We start from the raw sequence: 24,109 nt of genomic DNA, 5'->3' as shown, positions 1-24,109 counted from the left end.
GCTATTGGCCTGATCCAGCAGGCTCCGCTTATGATCTTATGTAAAACCTAGTTCCTAATGTTTCTTATCACACTTGTTTGTGATCAAGGGACAGCAACGAAACTTTCCTCCTCCTCTTTCCTGGAGTGAATTCCAAGTTGTAAGCTCCTCTAGGTAGGGCTCTGGTGCTTTGCAAACCGATAGTGCTCTTTCGTAATGATAATAGTTGCTGCCGGGACCGTCCTGGGCCTATGTAGATAAGGGCAGCTGTGGATTCTCAAAAGCTGGGCTCGGTGGTAATGTCCCTTTTACTTTTTCCCACATGGTGGAATGTCTGCTGCCTGTGTGGAAATCAAAAGCTGCTGGTGTGAGAGAAAACTTTGCCCTCTGGTCACTTAGATGGCCCAGACCCACACATGGGCTTTATGGGGAGAGGTGCAGTTGTGTATCTGCAGATGTAATAGCAATGTATTGTACAAAAAATAAAATAAATAAAATAACACGGCTCTTTGGGGGCAGACAATCCAGCCATTTGCCATGTCAGCAGACAAAAAAATAAAAAATAAATAAGCCTTATTGAGGATCTTATTGCAAATGTAAAATGTTGGTACTAGTATATAATGCCCAGTGCTTTTTTTCTAGAAAAATAGGTGCTGTATCTCACCATGAAGTTACTGCAGTAAGTGCCACACTTTTAAAAAACAAAAAAGAGGTGCTGGTACTGCATACCCTTGAGTACTCCCTGAAAAAGCACTGATGATGCCCTACATAGTAATAATCATATTAACATTTTTATTTTGCCCTTCTTCCCAAAGGAGCCCAGGGTGGCAAACACAAACAAGCAATTAAAATATCTTAAAATAATTCTAATACAGTGGTGCCTCGGGTTACAGACGCTTCAGGTTACTGACTCCGCTAACCCAGAAATAGTACCTCGGGTTAAGAACTTTGCTTCAGGATGAGAACAGAAATCGGGCGGCGGCAAAAGGCGTGGCGGCAGTGGGAGGCCCCTTCAGCTAAAGTGGTGCTTCAGGTTAAGAACAGTTTCAAGTTAAGAACGGACCTCCGGAATGAATTAAGTTCTTAACCCGAGGTACCACTGTACAGACCTAGCCCTGGGAACCATGTTCTTGAAGGGACACTTTTTCCCATGTGTTTTAAACTGCATTTTACAATGAGAGGAATATACCTTTCTTGTAATACCACTGCTATGGATGTCTAGGAGGCTGCATATGTGAGAGGGGTTTCTCTGTGGTGGACATTTGTCCAGACTTTTGGAAGGTGATGGGTACACGTAGGCTCTGTGATTTTATAATGAATAGGATTTCATCAGATTTTATATTGTTAGCTCCCCTGGGCACCTTTTAGGGAGGAGATTTGGGCTATAAATTTAATAAATACACTCTACATAACCCTGGGTATCTATTCACATAAATTTTAATTATTAAGTGTAGAAGGAGGTTTCCCCTTTAATGGAAACTGACAGGAGACCAATGAAGAAAGAGAAATGTATCAAATAATCCTGTCCGTCAAAATTAAAAATGTATCACCTTTTACTTGTTTTTCACATGACATTTACTTTTATCTACTGTGATATTAGGGAAGCAGGTGGCACTGTGGGTTAAACCACAGAGCCTAGGACTTGCTGATCAGAAGGTCAATGGTTCGAATCCCCGCGACGGGGTGAGCTCCCGTTGCTCAGTCCCTGCTCCTGCCAACCTAGCAGTTCGAAAGCACGTCAAAGTGCAAGTAGATAAATAGGTACTGCTCCAGCAGGAAGGTAAACGGCATTTCCGTGTGCTGCTCTGGTTCGCCAGAAGCGGCTTAGTCATGCTGGCCACATGATCCGGAAGCTGTACGCCGGCTCCCTCGGCCAATAAAGCGAGATGAGCGCCGCAACCCCAGAGTCGGCCACGACTGGACCTAATGGTCAGGGGTCCCTTTACCTTTACTGTGATATTGTTTATTTTAAGAAATAGATCACAAAACAAAAGTACATAGAAGGGTCATTCCACGCCAAATCACCTGATTTTAATACTCAACCGTGCTCTCACGACTCAGATTTTCTTCAAATTTTTTTTTCTGTAGATACTTATGAGATAACCTCAAATTAATTTTTTTAATTTATTTTTTGGTCCAAAATTGGGCACAGGAGAATTTTTTTAACATTTCAATTTTTGCTTGATTTAGGCTAATGCGATTTCTGTTTAGGAAAAAAACCTCCTGTTCTGCTTATTTTTCAACCAATTGGGCTTATTTGGGTATCAAAATAAAGCTAATTTTTGTCTCTTTCAAAATAAGGTATAAAAATGGTATTAAGTGCAACAGAAAAGGGTCACCGACCATTCATAGTGAATTTTAGTCATTTTATACCTCGGTAGGTTCAATAAGCCATAGCGTGCAAACCACAACTAACACGTGTATCATACCTTTTTTTTTATAGAATGGGCTAACCATGTACTTTTTATGTTTTATAAATAAGTGTGTTTTTGTGGTTATAAAATAAACTGATTTTGAAGTATTTTTTTAAAAACACACACACACACACACATATATATATATATATATATATATATATATATATATTTGTGTGTGTGTACAGGTTTAAGGTCTCTTTGAGCCTGAAATAACTCACACATTCGTGAGAATAGTTAAAATTGCACTCTCTTATGTTACACTGTCATCTGATGTTATTTTTACATTATTTCACTGTTAGCTTACCTTTGTAGTGAAAGGTTACATCATACTTTTTTTCCAATTTCTGCACTTGTTTGTGGACCTTACCGTCCATGACATACATCCTTCCTAGTTGATGATGAAGGAAATGGAACTTCTCTGATTATATTTTCATAGGGCACCCAGCAGCAGTCATTCTTAGTTGGCCAAAAATAGGTTGGTAAAGGATCAGGTGGATGCATGAACTGAACTTTAGCATGAGTGTAATGTAATGCAATATATTTTATGAAGAATACAATGCAGTATCTTTTGTGAAGGATTATTTATTACAACAGCAGTTATAAAGAAGAAACGTGAGACACATAGAAAAAATGAGATATACAAAAATTCTCACCATGTCAGTTAATACTTAGTTGGGTAACCTTTGGCCTTCCCATGGAGTGAACCAAGTTTTTTAGTTCTACAGCTGTAATAATGTGAAACCAAGATTGAATTATTGCCTCTATTAATCGGGTTTTATTGCTGGGTTGCTTCCAACCATCAAGTTTCTTTAGTTGGCTCCATAGATTTTTTATTGAGTTCAGGTATGGGCTATGTATTTTGGGGTATTTTCATTCCCATTAATGACTCAAATTCTGCCCACACTTTTTGCTGTCATACAACCCCAGATCATAACACTAACTGGGTGTTTCACGGTAGGTGTAATGCAAGTAGGATGTAAATCTTCTCCGATTCTCCTCCTCGCATATTTCATGCCATCACTACCAAGCAAGGAGATTTTGGTCTCATCACTCCAAATAACACTGCCCCATTGTTCCACTGTCCAGTTAACATGCGCTTTAGCCCAGTTTAATCTTTTCAACCTTTGTTTGAGAGATAACAATGGCTTTTTCCTTGGAATTCTAGCATTTAGATCATATTCCTGCACTCTGTGCCGAACAATCCTTGCACTCAACTTCACATTACATTGCGCTATGTCATCTTGTATACACCCAGATGATTTTCTTCTCTCATGTAGGCACAGTCTCTCAGTTCTTCTATCTTCACTTGCTGTTGTGCACCTTTTCCTGCCTTTACCAGTCTGATTTTTGTTGTGACTGAGTCTCCTTATACCTCTTCAGAAATTTAGAAATGCCACCTTTGGTTAAGTTTCCACCAATTTTTCTTCTACTTTCTTCATAACTGTAGCCTTGTTCACTTAGTAGTACTGTTTTACATAGTACTTTCTGGGTGACCAGTCAACTCTTTGCACCATTCCTTTAATTTTATTATGTTTTACAAGCTCAATAAATGAAAGAACAAAAAACCCCCAACCAACTTGATAGCAACCACAAAGCACACTGACAAATGTCCTTATTTATGTTGTAATATATAATCCTTCATAAAAGTTATTGCACTACATTCTTCATTAAATTATCTTTCCATTGATATATAATTTTATGATATTACTCCCAAAAAAGTGGTGTTATGAGCCATTATTTCCAAAACAAGATGACACCTGATTGGCTCTCTAAACACTCCTTTTTCTGGTTATTTGGCTATAACTTTTGGTAGAATACAGATAATGGAACAAACTTCATTGCATTACATTCTTCATTAAATTATCTTTCCATTGATATATAATTTTATGGTATTACTCGAAAAGAAAGTGGTGTTAGGAGCCACCAGACTTTGAAAATACACTTTCTCCAAAAGGTTTCTACAATTTTGACCACTAGTGTAGAATGCTGCTGCCAGAGTTTTGACTGGTATAGCTAAGAGAGATCATATTGTTATAAAGGTTGCGTACCACCCCCAATCTCTGCCAAGTTGTAGCAAGATTCAAGAGGGTTCCTGGTGCTCACCCAGTGTTGTGTTTCTCTTGGGAGACCGAGGCACAGCGGAGACTACTGTCCTTAAAAAATGTGGTTTATTTTACACTTATTTACACCTAAAGCCTTCAGTGGAGGGGGCACAGAACATTATCCCCCAAGAGTGTCCCTGATGGCGTCTTTCAATAGCTTCAAGTGAGTTTGGGTCCAAAGCAGCAGCCAGTCATGGCCCCCAGTCTCTCAGTGCAGCCTTCTCCTGTCAGCATTGCATGGAGTCCCCCCCTCCTTGTTTCCTGAACACCTTGCCAAAAAATACCTCCCCTTCCATCTGTTTGTTCCCACCTTCTCCAGACCTCTGTTTCTTTAAAAAGGACACATTTTTCCTTTGCTTCCTGTAACATCCCCCTCCTAGCTCTGCTATTTCTTCTGCTAACTAACACACAGCTGGGGGAAGGACAGCACCTGCATGGTCAATTGTTCTTTAATGGCCCACCACTTAGTTTTCCTTGTGTTCTTAATGATATCACTACCAGTGGTCTCCTGAACAGGAGAACTGATTCAGCTTGTATTTTAAATCTAACATCTTGTATCTTCCCTTTATTCTCCAAAAATCAGCTAAATTCTACCACATTATTTATTTCTGACATGCACTAACTAGCAGTTATGGATGCCCTTGCACCCCCAAACCCTTTTAACCCAGATCTGTAACAATATTATACGAATTGTCAAAGAACTGCATTAGCTGCTTATTCACTTTCAAGCCCAATTCAAGAGGCTTAAGTGTATCCTTAAAGCCTTAAGCAGCTTGGTACCTGAACACCTGAAGGAGTATCTATCAGTCTGCTCAAACTTTAAGACCAGCGGACAGATCTCTTCTTCACATTCCTCTGTTGGGGAGGCTGAGCTTTCTCTGTGCCACCACCTTGTTTGTGGAATTCCCCCTCCTTACAGATATGTCAGGGGCCAATACTGTTGTCATTTCAGTGTCATGTGAAGATAGACATGTTTGCTCAGGCTTTTAGATTTTTAATAGGTGAGCATTTTATCCATTAACAAATTCTACATCCCAGAATTCCTGGAAAGTCACAAATGTTTAAAGTGGAGTCATAGTTCTTTAAATATGTGGTGTGAATGTGGTCCTAGTCTAGTCATTTCACAGGGTTGCCATTAGGACAGAATGAGTGGGGGTGGGTGGGCTTAGGGAATCATGTACACTAACCTAAGTTCTTTGGAGGGAAGGGGAGTTAAAATATATGGATCCTGTCACTACCATACTCTGCATTTGTGGGTTGATTCAAACAAGTAGATGAGTATCTCAGTCTTGAAAAGAAACTTGAAACAGTTACTACCTCACAAATACTTCATATACCAACATTTACCAATCATTGGTAAAATCAACATTCCAATTTACTAAAGGTTCACTCTCAGGCTGTGTAAGTGACTGTTTCAATAACTGGAACAACTACCGGTAATTACACCTTTAGCATTCTTGGCACATTCTGTACTCTGAAATGCTTTCCAGAAAGTAAATTATTTGCTCTGGCTGTTTGCAAACTAGTCAGCGTACAATATCCTCTCCAGTTTATCTGCTTTGTAGTACTGCTCGATAGTTTCAATCCTTGTCTATCTGTTTTATTGACATTTGTTCAGTGATTCTATCCTCCCCTAGCCTCAATTATGAATATTTATTTAGGCTAGATTAGTATAAGTTTATAAGTCAAAATTCATAGTTGCAGTTGAATAACTATTTAGGCTTTTAAGAATATTTGTTACATCAAATTATACTCGTGGTTTAATTAATGACGTTTAATGAATTACTTTGCTTAGGGGAAAAAACAGAATGAAAGGAAGTACTACTTCACCTAGCATCACATAAGTAACCCACAGGCTATATCAGTGGCTGTTTACCGCCTCCAGTATCAGCCTTTGAATACCCATTGATGGAAATCAAAAGTGGTGAGGGTGCTGTTGTGCACATGCCCTGCTTGCATTCTTAGCATAGGCATCTGGCTGGCAACTGTGAAAACAAATGTTGTACAGGATGAATCTTTGGTCAGATCCAGCAGGGCTCCAAATACGTCCCCAAATGCATATTTGGGTAAAAAGTGAGTCCCAGCTCTGAAAACAATGAAGCTGTTGAGTTAGATCAGTGGCTGCTTCCAGATTTTGGAACTCATTCCCAAGAGAAGTTAGACTGGCTTCCACCTTGCACTTCTGCTGGCATGTGAAGACTTTCTTGTTCCAACAGACTTTTGGAACTGCTTTAAATTAAATAACTGGTGCCTGTTTTTATTGTAATTATTTTTATCTATAAGATGCCTTGTGCCCCTGTCAGGGAAAAAAGCAGGGTAGTAGTAGTAGTAGTAGTAGTAGTAGTAGTAGTAATAATAATAATAATAATAATAAGCTATTTGAGGGGAAAGCGCTGAAGCAAAGTCTTGAGTGCACAGTCCTGTGTGGAGCTGTCCAAATGCTGAGGGTAGGTTCCTTAATAGAGATATAGCATGATTAAACAGATCCCTTTTTACATTTGTCAGGGTATTAAATAATGATGCCAGCTTGGCCACATAGTATTATTTCTTGTAGCCTTTCTAGTTTTATGATCATTTATATTTGCTTTCTGCTACGTCACCACTGGTTAATCTTTATACAAATAAAAAAAATGATGGACTTTTAGAATATGTTCAAGTAAATTAACATAGTTTTTAGCTAATTAACTTATTTTAAATAGAACAGTTGAAACAATAGGCACTGAACTAAGATAAATAGGTGTGCCTATTTTTCTCTCCAAAGTAGCTATAATACTCGAAGTATTGAAAGATTATATGAATATAAGAATATGTCCTTAAATCTGTTTTGGCCAAAGTGTGCAGAAAAATTCTTCAGTTTTGTAAAACAAATTAATCTACCATATTTTTCACTCTATAAGACACACTTTTCCCCCTCCAAAAATGAAGGGGAAATGTGTGTGCATCCTATGGAGCGAATGGAGAGCGAGAGGGGTCAGTGAGCACCGACCCCTCTCGCTCTCCAGGCTTCAGGGATAGCCACCTGAAGCCTTTGGAGCACAGTGGGAACTCGGGCTGCACTCCAAAGGCTTTGGGTTCCTTTTGCTGAAGCCGGGAGAGCTGCGTCTTGAAGCACGAATGGCGGGGTCTGCGCACTTGCCCCGAGGCAGCTTGGCCGGTTGGGTGGACTGAGGGAACTCTTCGGCTATGCAGACGAAGTGCGGCATCACCGCCTGGTAGCTCGAGCAGATGCCCATCAGCTCCGTGGGTTTGGCGGCGGCGGCAGCCATCAAGCGGGGAAAAGAGAAAAGCAGCAAAAAAGGGAACGTCAAGAAAGAGCGCGCGCGCCAGAAAACCAGCACCCCGAAGAGCTCCTTGCACTTGGGTCTCGCTTTGTGCTGCTGCTTATTCTTCGCTGCCTTGAGGCGTTTCTCTCTAATGCGAGGGAGACCTGGGCGAAAAAGGTGGGTAAGCCACCGGAGGTGGGGCAAGAGGGTGGCTTCTGCCGCTTCGCAGCCGCAAAAGTGAGCTGGGGAGGAGGGTAAATCCTGCTGGTGGCGGCGACTGGCAGAAAGATGCGCGCGCTCCGCTGGTGTCCTCATGCCACGCTCTCTCTCTCGCCTGCCCACACAGGAGCATGCTCAGATGACAAGCAATGCCATTTAAAGGCGGTGAGGCCGCTTCCCTTCCACCTGACGACGACGTAGACGCGCGCTCCCACCGCCCCTCTCCCTCGCCGCCATGGGGGGATTGCTCTTCCAAGGAACGGCGGAAAGCCCCGCCAGCATCCACCGCAGAAACGGCCAGGGGAGGGAGCGAGGAAACCTGAAAGGCGAGGCGGGGGGGGGGGGGCCAGACGAGGGACACGCCAAAACACGTCGCCCCTGCCTGCTGGGGGAGGGGGGTTGCTGGAGAAGAAGCGGCCCCTTTTTTGCAGGGGGAGGCGGCAAAGGCAGCCGGGAAAGCAGATGCGGAATAGCCGCAATGGGATCTCCCGACTTTCTTTTTTTAAAACTTTGAAGCAGCCACAGGGGAAGCATAGAATCATAGAAGTCCGACTTCGATCATAGAATTGTAGAGTTGGAAGGGGTCCCAAGGGTCATCTAGTCCAACCCACTGCAATGCTAGGGGATTTTATTAGCAGCGTTTACGGGGGGGGGGGGGGTTTAAGTGCGTGAGTGTGGATTTAAATCCCGCTCTCCACATGGTCTGTTTCCTTCCTCTTTGCAGCCCCAAATTCTGGCTGCTGTTATCCCACCTGCACTGGGGATGATTTTCACACACAAACATGACTTAAGACGGCAAAAAGATCAGTGCAGACATACATTGTGTCGCTTGCAAAGCAGCGCTTGGTTTTGTCAACCCGATTTGGAAGGAAGATGTCTGGTTGGTCTGGGGCTCCGTCGCTTCAGCCCCCCTAACCCTAGCCTTGTGCTGCAAAACGGATCCCCACATCAATTTTCTTGATTTCCCCCCCTAAAAACTAGGTGCGCCCTATGGTCCGGTGCGCCCTATGGAGCGAAAAATACGGTAAATACAATTTTCATCATCTGTGTGTTTACTGTCATATTAAATATTGCCACGTTCAAGGAATTGAAAGTAGATCAGAGGCATAGCAGGAGCATATATATTATGCAGTCTGTCCTTCATTGTTTCCAGGAACATTTCCACAAAAAGTAATAGCATGGTCAAACAGTGTACACTTTGGGATCACTTTGGCAGAACTTCGTTGGCAAGCTTATCATAATAAATAAATAAATTCAGGCACAACAGGCACACACAATACAGTGTCTGAGACCTTTGGAGTATAGGCCCCATATTAGTAGATCATATACATTAGAACCACTTCATTTACATTTAGTGCTTGTGTAGAAGGATTCTTCAGTGCTTTTGACAAGTGTGGGGGGAAATACGTTGTAAGTTATTCTCATATATTCAACCAATACACAATTAAATACAAATTTAAGTGCTTTCCAGCCCTGTTTAACTTTCATGTTGCAGACATTCAGGCTTAAAATACAGTGATACCTCGGTTTTCGAGCGTCTCCATTGACAAACATTTCAGTTTTCGGACACCATAAACCCAGAAATAAATGCTTCCGTTTTTGAACGTGCCTCGGAAGTTGAACATGAAACACGGCTTCCATACTGAGTTTTCCGTTTTGAGGCTTCCATTTTGAGTTTTTGGTTTTCAAATGTTTCAGAACTCAGAACTCCGGAACAGATAACGTTGGAAAATTGAGGTACCACTGTATTTTAAATGTTTTGTCTGGTTTGTATGCTCTTTGAGGATAAGAGACTAGGGAGCAAAGTAGCCTGGGTTTGTCAGAATAATACTGTCTTTAAGCAGTGTAAATATCTCTTACAATAGAGTTATGAGCCACAGTAAAAGAAATAAAGAAAGGACACATTACACACCATAGTTTTTCTGCTAGAACATATTTGACACAGTTGCATCATCTGAAAAATGTGAACTGGACCAGGGTTCTGAAATGCAGACAGCAGCATGGTTAACAACATGTCATCTTACGTAGAATATGATATATATGAAAAATGATTGTTCTGTGATCATGCCCGCAGTCATAGGTTAAGGTCAGTTTGAGAATCCCTGGGTTATATGAGGTTAGTATGAGAAGTACGCAACTGGCTACCATCCCCTGACCCTAAACCCATTACACATTAGAAACTACCACGAGGATTGATGGGACTTGCCAGGAAATGTGTGTAAAATAAGCATGTAAGAGGGGTATTTACTAGTCAAGGATAATGAACAATGGCCCTACAGTGAGGTAACAAGGAGATGTAATCCATGCTGTTCAGCAGAAAATCCATATATTTGTTGATAACCCAAAGTTTGAGCACAAACACCCAAGAAACAAAGAAAATCCAGAGGGAGTGGAAATTCAGTGTGTTTGATTGGAAAACCCCCAGATATAATTAAAAGAACAAAAGCAAAGTTCTTATGACTATTATACATTTTTATATTGTTATTTCCAGTAATATAAAGGGGATGGCGCTTGTTTGTTTTTTCCTCTTGGGTGTTTTTCTACCCTTCATTAGGGAGAGATCAATATAGTTGGTTTTTCTTAGGGTCTTACCTTCTAGCCTTTTTAAAGAACTGGCGAGGAACTACCTTGAGACAAGTCCTCTATGTCCTTGTTCACATACCACATTAACCAGAGCATGAAAGAGCAGCATGCTGCTGCTGGGGGACAAGCTGTTGTCTGACTGGTCAAGTAGAAGCCAAGGTTTGCTCTTGGCTTACTATTTATGGTTTGTTTGGAGAACACAAATCATTAGCCTGGGTTTGGACTACATGACAAGCCAGACCATGGCTTTTCCCCTAGCAGCAGTAGTGGGGAAGGAGTGAAGCACCTGTCAGCACACAAGAAGGTAAGTGTTTGCTGGATCAAAGCAAAGGCTCATCTAGTCCAGCATCCTGTTTTCGAAGAGGCTAAGCAGATGCCCATTATGAGAAACCCACAAACAGGTCTCCTGCGGTTTCTAGCAACTGGTATTCAGAAATATTGCTGCCTCTGACCATGCAAATAGGACATAGCCATTGTCCAGCACCCTGTTCTCACAATGGACAACCAGATGCCCCAATGGGAAGCCACGAGCAGGACCCAAGTGAAAGAGCTCTCTCCCCTCTTGTGGTTTATATGCACTGTGGTTTAATAAGATGCACAAACCAGACCTGGGAGTCAAAATCCCTAGCCTGGGTTTTGTATATAGATCATAGCAAGTACAAGAGCATGAAAATATGCTCTGAACAAATGAGTTATTAAAAAAAATTAAGTTCACATGGTATATGGGGAAGGAAAGATTAAGCTGGAAGAGACTTGGCCTTCCAGAACACAAAAGAACACAAGCCTGGTGGAAATACAAGTGAAAGAAGGGGAAGGTTCATTGCCATTTAGCATTTTAAATAGTTAGACGCATTTTATTTTACACCTGCTCCCCAGTCAGTAGTCTTCATATATTCTTTTGTTCCTTTCCAGAAGCAAATGGTCTTTAAGTGTGCTAGGATGTACACATGAAATGCTTGGAGTATTATCGGTTCATGGACTTTGTGCTCTTATGTACCAGAGTCTCTTTTATCCTTTTCAGATTCCACCAATATTAAATCAACTCCCATGGCAAAGTTCAGGGAGATCCTATTCAAGACAACTATTGGATGCTGCAAAGGTAGGACTGAGCTCTTCTGTTAGTGAAGAAAAACAACAACCTGCCTAGACCATCTTCTGATGTATGCTATACATTTTGCTTAATCTGCATAACTTTTATCTTATAATTTAAGAAGAAGAATCCTATTCACTGGTTAGGGACTGTTCTTCTTTCATTCTGCACATGCACCGTGAACATTATATTAATAATAGGTGCCAAAAAGTATTCACTGGGGAAAATATTCCTTAAACAGGCACCACAACTGAGAAGTCCCTGCCTCCACCCATCTCACCTCAGGCAGCTGAGACAACCAAATAAGAGCTTCTGAGCATAACTCATGTAAATGGGCAGGCTAATGTTGAAATGGGCAATCCTTCAGTTATCCAGGTCCCATACCACTAGCCCATGAGTAGGCAAACTAAGGCCCAGGGGCCAGATCCGGGCCAATTGCCTTCTAAATCCGTCCCACAGACGGTCCGGGAACCAGTGTGTTTTTACATTAGTAGAATGTGTCCTTTTATTTAAAAGGCATCTCTGGGTTATTTGTGGGGCCTGCCTGGTGTTTTTACATGAGTAGAATGTGTGCTTTTATTTAAAATGCACCTCTGCATTTTTTGTGGGGCATAGGAATTCATCCCCCCCCAAAAAGAAAATATAGTCCGGCCCCCCACAAGGTCTGAGGGACAGTGAACCAGCCCCTTGCTGAAAAAGTTTGCTGACCCCTGCACTAGCCCTTCCATTTGTGATTGGAAATAGGCTAGGATCTTATGGAGGAATTTCGGCAAGGCATGTTTCCACTCACTGTCACAGCCTTGGTTTACAACCATAATCCACTCCAGAGGTCTGTTTGTAAACCAAAACAGGTTGTAACCCAAGGCGTGCTTTTGCCAATGAGGCCTCCCAAAAAAATTTGTTCGTAATAATAATAAAAAATGGGTTGTAATCCAAAATAAAAGGTTGCAAACCGGGACACGCACTTCCGGGTTTGATGTGTTTGTAATCCGAAATATATGCAAACCAAGGTACCACTGTATTTTGAACTAACTGAAATTTCAAATAGTCTTCAAAGGCAGTCCCATGTAGTGTAAATTACAGTAGTCTAACCTGGAGTATTACCAGAGTTTGAGTACCTGGCTAACCTGTTTCTGTCTAGGAAGGGCTGCAGTTTACGTAAGAGTCCTAACTGGTGAAAGCTTACTACATGCCATAGAGGCCATATGGGCCTCCAGGAATGTAATTGGATTTTATAAACATCCACAAGCTTCAGGGGAAGTGCAGTTTCAACTAGACAAACCACCCAGCAGCAGTACTTTTGTCTTTATCTGGATTGAGTACCAATTTTATTGGTCCTTGTCTAGTTCATTATTTATGCTAGTATATTGTACATGATCCCAATATATTATACAGTCAGTAATACAATTATGCATATCTATGGTGCTACCCTATCTGGAATACAGTGTATAGTTCTTTTTGTCTCACCTCAAAAAGGATACCATAGAGATGGAAAAGGCTCAATAAAGGGCAGCAAACATGATCAAGGAAATTGAACAACACCCTATGAGGAAGGGTTGCAGCATTTGGGTCTTTATGGTTTAGAGAAAAAACAGATTAGAAGTGACGTGACAGAAGTTTATAAAATTATGCATGTCATGGAGAAACTGGATAAAGGAAAGCTTTTCTCCCTCTTTCATGACACTAGCATTCGTGGACATCCAATGAAGCTGAATGTTGGAAGATTCATAACAGATAAAAGGAAGTACTTCATACAGCACATAGTTAAAACTATGGAACACAAACCAACAGGAGGCAGTTATGGCCACCAACTGGATAGCTTTAAAAAAGAATTAGACAAATTCATGGAGGACAAGGCTATCAGTGGCTACTAGCCACAACAACTACTGTATTTTTCGCCCTATAGGACGCACTTTTTCCCCTCCAAAAATGAAGGGGAAATCTGTGTGCGTCCTATGTGGCGAATGCAGGCTTTCACTGAAGCGTGGAGAGTGAGAGGGGTCGTGCGCACCGACCCCTCTCGTTCTCCAGGCTTCAGGAAGCTATCAGCAAGCCTGGGGAGCCCGCGGGAGTTCCCGTAGGGCTCCCTAGGCTGCGGAGTGCGGGGCGCGCTGAAGCAGAGAGCCCCGCGCTTCGGGCAGATATCCGCGGCGGCGGGGGGGGGGGATAATTTTTTTTCCCTTTGTCCCCCCCCCCAAAAAACCCTAGGTGCATCCTATGGGCCGGTGCGTCCAATAGGGCGAAAAATACGGTATGTTCTACCTCCACTGTCAGAGGCAGTATACCTCTGAATACCAGTTGCTGGGTATCACAGGTGGGCAGAGGACTGTTGCCCAAATAGCACCACCATGATTGGATGATGCCTGCTTTGCAGGGTGTTGAACTAGATGAATCTTTTGGGTCATTTCCAACTCTGCAATTCTATGATTCTACCCCAAGCTGAGAGTACATATTATACCTAAGCTTTAGAGAGTCTAGCAGTTCCCAAACTACCCTGAACTTTCCTTAAATCCAAAAGGCTTTCTTTCCAAAATCTATCAACTGATACTAACCATGCCCACCACTAGTGTTCCTTTTTATGTGTTTGCCCAGGACACTGACCCAGGAAACAGATAAGTGGAACAGAATTTGAAATTCCCCATGCAAGATGACAAGCACCATCAAATTGCTTAGGCTCTATACACAAAACAATGAAAAATTCTGAGAAATGTGGACAGCTCTGCATCTCTTTCCACATCTTGTATAAATGTCCAGTGGCACAAACTTTTATGGCAACTAGATACCGTATTTTTTGCACCATAACACTCACTTTTTTTCTCCTAGAAAGTAAGGGGAAATGTCTGTGCGTGTTATGGAGGAAATGCCTACGGGTGGCATGCCTACGGATTTTCATGCCTACGTGCGTGTTATGGTCGGGTGCGTGTTATAGAGCGAAAAATACGGTATTTTCCAAATGTGGAACAACACCGGGCTGCCCATAAACAATGATCTCAAAGTATTCTTAATGCAGGCCACTGTCACTCGCTGTCAGCACAAGTAACTCCTGTTCTGTCTACTTTCGTTAGTCAAGATCATATGGGCAAATAGTTGGAAGCATAACCTTCTTCCCTACATGCAGGGATTGGATGAAGATAGTTTTGAGAGAGATTGTGGTGGCTCATAAAGAGGCTTGCCAGGCAAGCTCTACTAAAGGTGAAGCAAACCAATGAGCATTTCTTGCTCTCGTTCTCTTTCTTTTTTACATTGATTATTCAGAGAAGAAACATATGATTAAAATTCTAATGTATTTCTGTGGTCAAAATTCAGTTTGTTCTGAAATGCATTTACATACCTCCACTTTGTCATATTGTCCTTCGAGCCTGAGCTGTCGACTAAAACAAATGGAGTAATGTTTGGTCTTGTGTCTTACTTCCACATGAAACAATATATAGAGGAGTTACAATCTAATGCTTCATTTTACCTACTTCACAAAGTAAAAAAACCAAAAAATCCTTTAAAAATGAAATGATGGAAGAAATAGCATGTTGGAAATGGTAGCTACTTATCTAAACTTACTGGTAGCCTTTAATATCGGGGTCTCATAGCTGCATTATAGGGATGCTCATTTTCTGAGCATTTTTAAATCTACGAATGTTTCTTCTGTTTCTACATGATCCTGGCATTTTCATACTGCTGCTAAACACCATGAGACACCATCAGGGCTCTGCCATTGAGACTGTCCTCTCCCCTCTCAGGGGGACACACCATTCTGCCCTGTGAGAAGGAAAGAGGCCGGCTGGGAGAGGGAGTTGTTTGTGTGTGTTTGGGCTTGCTTCAGAGTGAGTGGGAAAGTTGTAAATTGTAGAATTGCAAAGCACTTAGAGTGCCTTGGCAAAATGACAGTATATAAATACAGTAAATAATAAAGCCTTCTAATAATAATATTACTACTACTATCAAGTGTTTACAGTACCTACATGGAACAAATACCCTGGAACACAGATTTGCAGCCCAAATTGGACCATAGAACATGGATTTTAGAATTTGAGGTGTATTTCCCACCCCATCCCCAACCCCAAGAATTACAGTTGGGAGTGGTTTTAAAGAAGTACAAATAGTGAAATGCATATTTAAAGCTTTCAAAAAGCATTAGCTCAGCCTAGGTTTGATATTTCCACATATTATGTGGCCTGGGATCTCTGACTGAATATTTATTCAAGACACGTTGCTATATTTTCCTTTATAGTGTTTCACTATAACCACCTAGGTCCCTTCTTCAAAGCAGAATCAATGATGTTTTCTTCAATGAAATGCTGTGAATTAATGTTTTCTAGACCACTTGTAAGCATTTCTTAAGGTCTGTATAAGTGCTTTACATGGTTGTTACGATGCTTGCCAAATTGCTCTTGCTGTTCTGGCATAATAGAGATGTTAAGCATTTTGTTTAAAGCCTAGTTGCACCTTGAAAAAGGAGATTCTAAATGTAGCATTTCTCTCTTTACTTGAAAATGGAAGACCTGGAGTAAAAAACTGTGATACTAGTTCATCAAGCTTCAGTTATGATACATTTTTAGAGTTTGTAGTTCTGAAATTTATTTTCTTTGGAAAGCTGCAGTGGTCTTTGGTCAAAAGCAATAAAACTATAGTATTAATTTTCACCAAATGGAGTTCAGGGTATTTCTTTCAGAGGATACTTGGTTCTCTGAAGAATGCTGCTGCTGCTCAGAATAATTCCTGTATTATTTCATAGGGCTTTTATTATATTTATATTTTAGGTGCTGTTTGGATTATTACTATTCCTTTACTCTGTTTTTAATTATACTACTTAAGATCTGAAACATTTGTAAGCAGCCTGGAGGTTAAACACCTCATGGGTGTTCAAATAAAATACATGCGAGTAATTGCTTTATGTGTTGATGTACTACAGTGGTGAGAAGTCTCAGGCCCAGGGGGGCAAAATACAGCCCTCCATCCTTTTCTGTTTGATCCTTGGCACACTCTCCAGGCCACCTCCCTCCTTAGCCACACACACACACACACTGCACCAACTATGCTTCATATTCCCTTCTTGATTTTTTTGGGCTGGGGGCATGACTGCAATGTGTCCTTGAACTTTGATAATGCCCTTGTATTTGATAATGCTTGTTGCTTGTCTTGATGGAGGGTAGATAGGTCATGTGTGTGAAGAAACTAGGCTACTGTACAAAGGAGAAATTTAGATTTGTTTCTCTGCTCACTTTTCCTCTGGCTCCTCCTGTCACTGGTGTATGGCCCCAGAAATTTGCCTAGAAAGAATTGTGACCCCCACCCCAGTCTGCAAACAGGTTTCATGCTTGCTGCAAAATGGAAATATTTTCTACAAGGGAAATACTTAATGTATAAAGCAGCTATAAGCAAATATGTTTAGGGTAGTTCTAATACCCTGTTCTCCTGGGTTGTCATGTGCATCACCAGCCAAGCCTCTTTGATGTAATAGAAGCTAAATAAAGCTCAACTTAAGTTACTAGCTGAACTCAGTGGCGTAGCGTGGGTTGTCAGAACCCGGGGCAAGGCAAGTAATTTGCACCCCTAACCCGTGGATTTGCGCCCCCTAACCCATGGATTTGCGCCCCCTAACCCTAACCCCCAGATGTTGCGCCCGGTGCGGCCGGCCCCCCCTGCACCCCCCACGCTACGCCACTGGCTGAACTCATTGAACAGTTAGTCTGCAATCTGTTTCATCATGATTTTTTTTAAAAATGGTTGAAGTCATTGTTCAGTGTATTTTTCCTCACACAGAATCTTCAAGGGTGGTCTCAGACTGATAAAAGAACATGCTGGCATGGACATGCAGGTGGAGGACTCCATTCAGATCCAAAGGAAGGGGTAAATATTGCTCAGCCCATTTGTTTCTGTATAACTCCACAGTATAGCACACCTTTTAACTTTTGTTGGAGAACAGAAAACTTCTGGCAGTTTCTCATAATGTTCCATCAAGTTTATTTGCTAAACCACTCTTACCATAAATAATTTTAAGCTTAGTCAGTAGAGCATGAAACTTTTAATCTCAGGGTTGTGGGTTTGAGGCCTACATTGGGCAAAAGATTCCTGCATTGCAGGGGGTTGGACTAGATGACCCTGGTGGTCCCTTCCAAATCTACAGTCCCATGATTCTATGATGAGGTGCTTCAGACCCTTTCCCAAAAATGTGACGGTTCCACCCTCTGCTGGGTGGGTTGTGCCATTTTGACTATGTAAACATCAACATTCCTCATGGGAAAGTGAGAAATAGAGAGAGTGATGCCTCTTCCACTTTCCTTGCATCCTCAGCTATATCAGAGCACTCCTGGTCCTCAGGGACATGGGGTTATTTTTTTTATTTGTAATATTTATTTCTGCTTGACAGTATACCTTCCAGGCAGCTAACTGGTCTGGTCCTTATGTAATGTTAAGCTATGGTTTCTTTAGCTATAGTGTGATTTGCTTGAACATCCAAACTTAGCCCAGCAGCCTAACAATAGTTTGTTACCTGGCAACAAACCATGATGTGAAGCCACAATTTGGACACAAGAATGCATGAAATAAAGCATAACTCTGGTTAAAAGGTTGTTTTGTGTGGAAGCCACTTGTAACAGATTCATGTATCTTTTAACTGTTTTTACACTTGCATTTAATTTATTTCTGCTTCTGTATTCTGATTACTTAATCTGGGCCTTTGCTGTAAATAATTTTTTTGCACCTTCTTTTCCTTGATCTTCCCTTTGCCCTTTTTAATAGTACATGGCAATCCACTTGCTGCTTTGCAACTGCTTTCAGTGTTTTCTGTTGCTTTGTAACCAGTCAGGTTCAATTCCTTGGGTTGTCACTGTTGTTTCCTCCTGGTTCTTTCAAACAGCATTCCTCTGTGATGAGCCAGTAGCAATATCTAATTTGAACAAGTAGCTGTCGTATTAACTGGACGTTTCCATTTCCTTCCAAACCATTAATGGTGCTCAAACATCTCTTCTCCCTGCTTTAAAATGTGACGTTGTGTCTACCTAAAAGGGAAGGATTTCTGTGTATGCTGTTGCTCTTCTCTGTAGAGTGAGGGATAAGCAGAAAATTATTTTTTACCAACTTGAGGCTTATAAGTTGTCAACAGAGAATATGTACCCTCTGAAGGATGTGTGAAAGGTACTTATAACGGGCTCTGCTCCCAAATACTTTAGATTGTCAACAATTTTAAGTGTATCTTAACACTTGGTGGGGACAGGGTGGGTTATGGGAGAAAACAGCAACAGAAAAGGAATCTGAATTCTTTTTTGCTTCTATATATGCATTTTATTCATTTACTTTAATAATGTCACAGTCTTGAATGCAACTTGGCAGTATTATATCAAAAGTAAGATTCCCCCCTTGATATTGAAGAAAGAAATCACTGACAGAATACATACAAATAACACACTCAAAAATCACATATTCCTAAGCATTCCACTTTGAAACCATGTGATATCCAGTTCAACCAAAAAAGCAGATAGCACACAAAAGAAGCACAAGTGCAACATCCAACATTGCCCTAATTTTTTACTGAAATGAAGAGAGAATAATGCAAGTGGGGCATGGCTGATCAGATGTTTTTGCTAGCTATGATCATCCCATCACTGGCTTGATGTAGGTATAACGTCGCCCACTGGGGAGCCCTCCATAGGCTTGTGTGCTTCTCTTCTGCCTGAATTCTCACCCAGGTGTTCTCCATCTCTTTTTGCTTTGGTGAGGGTTGCCTCTGCACAACTATAGTAAATCCAAGGTTCAGTTTGAAAATCTGATTGTGGTTTCTAGCTATGATTTGGTAGTAGTACAGACATAACCTGCCCAGAGGTTCATCTGGATAGTCTGGCTTTTAATTGCTGTCTTTGGACAAGTGCAGCTGTATTCTGTCAGGGAGTATTTAGCTGGGACATTTGCAGTGCAGATGGTCGGACTACATGTCCCTTGAAGACCATTCTAACTCTACAATTCTATGATTCTATAATGCTAGCTGGCCAGTAACATTGATTAAGAGATCAGGATTAGGTTACATGCCTGACAGTGGCAGAGGAAGGGGGATGCAGAGAGTGCAGGCCACCCCGGTGTCATCACTGAGGGGGGGGTGTGACAAAAATAGGACTTAATTTTTTTAAAAAAAAATTGGGGTCATGAAACTTTTTAGTTCTCTCAAGAAACGTAACGAAATGTGGCTGGCACTGGCCGCCACACTGCGGGGGCTGGCACTTACCGTGGGGCCTGCAGTGTGCCCGAGCCACGCGTCTCTCCTGGGAGTGATGTGGTGGCTTGGGTGCCTGCAGGCTCCCGCTGCCTCAAACAGCAGCATGGGACTTGTCTCTGCCCTCCGCCTCTCCCTCAGCCACCCTACGGCTGAGGAGGAGACAACGGAGAGGCTCCACGCAGCTTGCCCTGCCCCTGGCTGCAGGATATGTGCGCTGCACCTGGCACCCAAGCGGCTAGCTACACCACTGATGCCTGATCCTCATCTCCCAAATTGTTTCTGATCCTTGATTTTAATGTCTAAATAATGTTTTTTTGTTCATACAAACCTGGAGCATTTGAATACTAGCTTTCAGAACCCAGGATTAATCCTAGATTCTAAAAGTTAGTTTTTGAATGCCCCCTACTTTATGTGCAATATAAGGGAGTAGCATATGATCCTGCAGCCTGATCACTAAAGCCTGGTTACTGGGCAGCTAGTGTTACATCTGTACTGATCCCTACTTCTCGTTCTTGCTGTAGGATTATGATTTTATGGTGAAGGAATATATATAGCAAGGGTTTGAAATGATGCACAATTTTATGACGTATAGCATTAGCTTGGGAATACAAATAGAAAGTTGTTTTTGGCTTTTATACTTGAACATAAAAAAATCTTGGCTATCTTTCAAATTTACCTGGCTTTAGAAAGGCTCATAAAATAAGAAATGAGCTGTGATTGATTGGTTTGAGCTTTAAAATATGGAATAACACAGAAGCTATACTTCAGTTGGCTGTTAAACAGCCTCATAATGCATGATTACCCAACTTCAGAGCCATTCTGCTAAAAAGGAGTGGTGACATTTTGCACACTATTAAGCCATCTAGAACAATTTTCTTGGTCTTAAGTGTGACATTCCTGTAGACCCCTTGAAAGAATTCCCGGCTATTCTGAATATCCATTTGAAGAAGGGAAGTATATCTCTGGGTTGAGATTTTGCAACCATCATTTGATTTGTCTTCTGCAACATAATGTTTTCTCTCTTCAGATGAAAGAATTACAAGGTGGAAAAATAATCAAAGCAATGCTTTCCTACGTGTGGCCCAAAGATAGACCTGACCTACGTGCCAGAGTTGCCATATCACTAGGATTTTTAGCAGGTGCAAAGGTAAGAGCTTTTTCATCAATTTGAAACAGGGTGCAAAGCCTTTACAATAAGTGCAGAAACCGGGAAAGAAAGAAAGACTGGCTTAAATCAGTTCATTTGGATTTTGTGAGCAATTTTAAAAACATTTTAAAGAACTCTTAAATGTCTCGGCCTCTGTATCCTAAAAAGGTAGCATTTTCTGACATTTCATCACAGTCTTTGTGACAGGCCTTGAGTGCCTGCAGTACTTTTCCATTAATGGGCTAAATACTTCTGATGAAGATGTTGAAGGCTTGAGCTTATGTTACACTTACAGATGCCTTACCATTGTAAAGCAAGACTGGATGTTCCATCCCTCCTGCTTCTGCATTCTGGTGCACAAACTTTGCCTGCCTTCGCTGCAGTTTAGTGAACCACGGTTGGCCTCAACTGGGATCATTGTTGATCAAGGCAGGGGTAGCACCTGGTGCAAGGATGTGTGTAATTCTGTGGCCTTTTTGGAGTTATTTAACTGGATGGATATGTAGGGACTGCTTCTTTATGGTAAGCTGTTCACCTGGAACTGAAAGTCATCGCTTCCCTGGGCAATTACAATCCCCCATTTGCATGAGTTTATGGTGGCATAGTGAATATGTAACTTCTCTGCATATTGGTGTACTCTGAACAAATCAGTTGATATGTTGATATCATCTGTGTTTTCCAAGTGAAAGCAGTCTTCAGATAGATCTTTTTGTTGGCATTTTTGACATCTCTTGAAGACCATCTTTTGCTATAGAGCTTTCCTTCACACAGGCTATCACTAACTGACATTGAAGCTAGATTTCAGGATTGCATATTAATCTTGGTGGTATTTAGTAAATCTTATTGTAATGTTCCATAGGATAAATGTCGGTTCACTCTACCATAACCCCTTTGCCAGTGGAAATATAGAAATAAATAAAATATGGCAGAATATTGTAGATATATGGTGATCTACATTTTGAGGGAACAGTTGTATTCAGTGGCTGTCCTGCAAGAATTAAGAGCAGGCATTTTCTCCCCCTCTTCATATTCAGATTTTTTTGCCTAAGGGACTACTTATGAGCCCACCAGTTACAACTTTGCATTCAAATCCAGTGGCTCAAGATTGTACATGGAGCAGCTTTGATTCAAGATGCAGAAATGGATTTGTAGTTGTGTTAAATTCCCTGTCACAGGGAGGAAAGCCTATGTTAGTGAAAAATAACCTTCAGTCTAAACCAGGTTGAATCAAGCACCCTCTTATCTACATTCAGCAGGTTTGCTTTGCTAGGAAAGAAGGGAGGAGGCTGCAAGGAGGAGACACAGAGATGATTAAAAGAGAGCACTTGTAAGACACACTTGTTTCAATTTTACTTTAGCTGAACAGGAGTGGAGCAGGCAGCATTTTTGTTCTCAGTATGTTTAGCATGATAGCTGCCTGCCTTCAAGGCTAGTTTTGTGTGGCTCTTGTTCAGATATTTTGGCTAAGATTCAAAGAGCACTTTGGCTCATGCAAAAAGGGCCTCTTCTAGCCCAGTAAAATTTTAAAAAATATTATTATTTTATTTAAAAGCTTGATAGTTTTGCCTTTCCATTTGCACAAATCTGCTCAAGGCAGCTCACAACAAAATAAGTAACATCTCAACAAAAGAATATGGTAAGCTAATATGGTACAGCAATAAAATAATAAAAAAAACGGTGGTTCAACAAAATGACTTCCACAGAGCCAAACCCACTGAAAAAGGAAAGTTTTTGAAAGGCAGCAGAAAACCATTGGAGAAGAGGCAAGGTGAGCCTTTCTAGGTAGGGAGGTCCATAGCACAGGCATGGTCACAAAAAAGGGCTCTCACTCCTGTTCCTACCACCTTCTAACAGACCATGCAGAAAAGCCTCTTTAGTAACTCATAATGAACAGGCAGGTTCATTATTACTATTACTACTATTACTATTACATCTGCCCTTCAGCCAAAGTTCCCAGCATGGGTTATAACAGTTACAACAAGAAAAACAGTTGTAGGAGATAGTCCATTAGGTATTCCTAGGTCTAAGTTGTTTAGGGCTTTAAAAGTAATAGTCATCACTTTTGAATTGTATTTAGAAACTGACAGGAAAAGCAATAATCCAGTGAAGTTTGAACTAAGGCATGTGTCATCATGGTCTTTCTAGAAACAAGTGTAACTGGCACAACTGTCTAGACCTGACGTAAGCATCCAGAGCAAACTCTGGACTCTCTCAGTGGTTTCATGAAAATATTAAATGGCACAGGTGACAAGATGGGATCCTTGTGGAGGACCATATTCCAAAAGTGCCAAATAATAATTCCTTCACACCATCTTCCCACTCTTTCCCACTATCCTTTTGCCTCTTACGTAGACTGTAAACCTTTTGCAAAGTGTGTTCATTCTACTTAATAGTGCTTATTGGCATTCAAGAAATGTTTCAGTTATTGCATTAATTTCTCCAAGGAGCTCAAGGTGGCGTACATAGTTCTCTTCCTCCTCCTTGTATCCTCACAAGAACCCTAGGAGGTAGGTTAGGGCTGAGAGACTGTGACTGGCCCAAGTCACCCAGTGGGTTTCATGGCTGAACAGGGATTGATTGCTGTAATACCAAATGCCTTGCTAGAATAATATAAATACTCATATTATTCAGACACACCATCCAGCTTGGTCCTGGCAAATTCAACAATCAAATTTGGAATTAAATTGGATCTTGTTGCAGACTGATGTATGGTTAATATTGTATAGAACATCTGCTTCTGAGAATTCAAGCAATGTTCCTTCCACATTGCTGCATTCCTGTTTCTTTCCCCCCAACTGACCTGTTCCTTAGAACATGCTGATTTAAAACAATTTTTAAGGGTTTCTATTGCAATAATAGGACACGACTTTTCAACATGAACTGATGTAGCACAATTTTCTTGGGATTGGTTTTTTACATGATTGGCAAGTTTGTATAATCAGACCTCCTCCCCCCCCCTTTTTTTTTACCTACCCAATTGTACACACCCACCCCAGACTACTTGGAGAGGGCCCTTATCACTTCTGTAGTAAAGAGGCTTCTCTAAAATGGGATGGAGGGGGAGCCATATCAGTTTATTCTTCATTTTTTAAAAAATTAAAAGATC

General features: G+C 41.3%; 1 protein-coding gene across 1 annotated transcript in view; it reads left to right on the top strand.

Moving 5' to 3' along the window:
* ABCB7 (ATP binding cassette subfamily B member 7) overlaps positions 1-24,109 on the top strand; it is a 50,954-nt gene that overhangs the window by 615 nt on the left and 26,230 nt on the right. The window contains exons 2-4 of the mRNA XM_083596376.1: positions 11,585-11,662; positions 17,411-17,497; positions 20,884-21,003. Coding sequence (XP_083452502.1) covers positions 11,585-11,662; positions 17,411-17,497; positions 20,884-21,003 — 285 coding nt within the window. The remainder of the gene's footprint in view (positions 1-11,584; positions 11,663-17,410; positions 17,498-20,883; positions 21,004-24,109) is intronic.

The sequence above is a fragment of the Podarcis filfolensis genome, assembly GCF_964270895.1.
Source record: "Podarcis filfolensis genome assembly, chromosome: Z".
Lineage (NCBI taxonomy): Eukaryota > Metazoa > Chordata > Lepidosauria > Squamata > Lacertidae > Podarcis > Podarcis filfolensis.
Note: the sequence above shows the minus strand (reverse complement) of the source record. Positions and strands in the feature narration are given on the sequence as shown.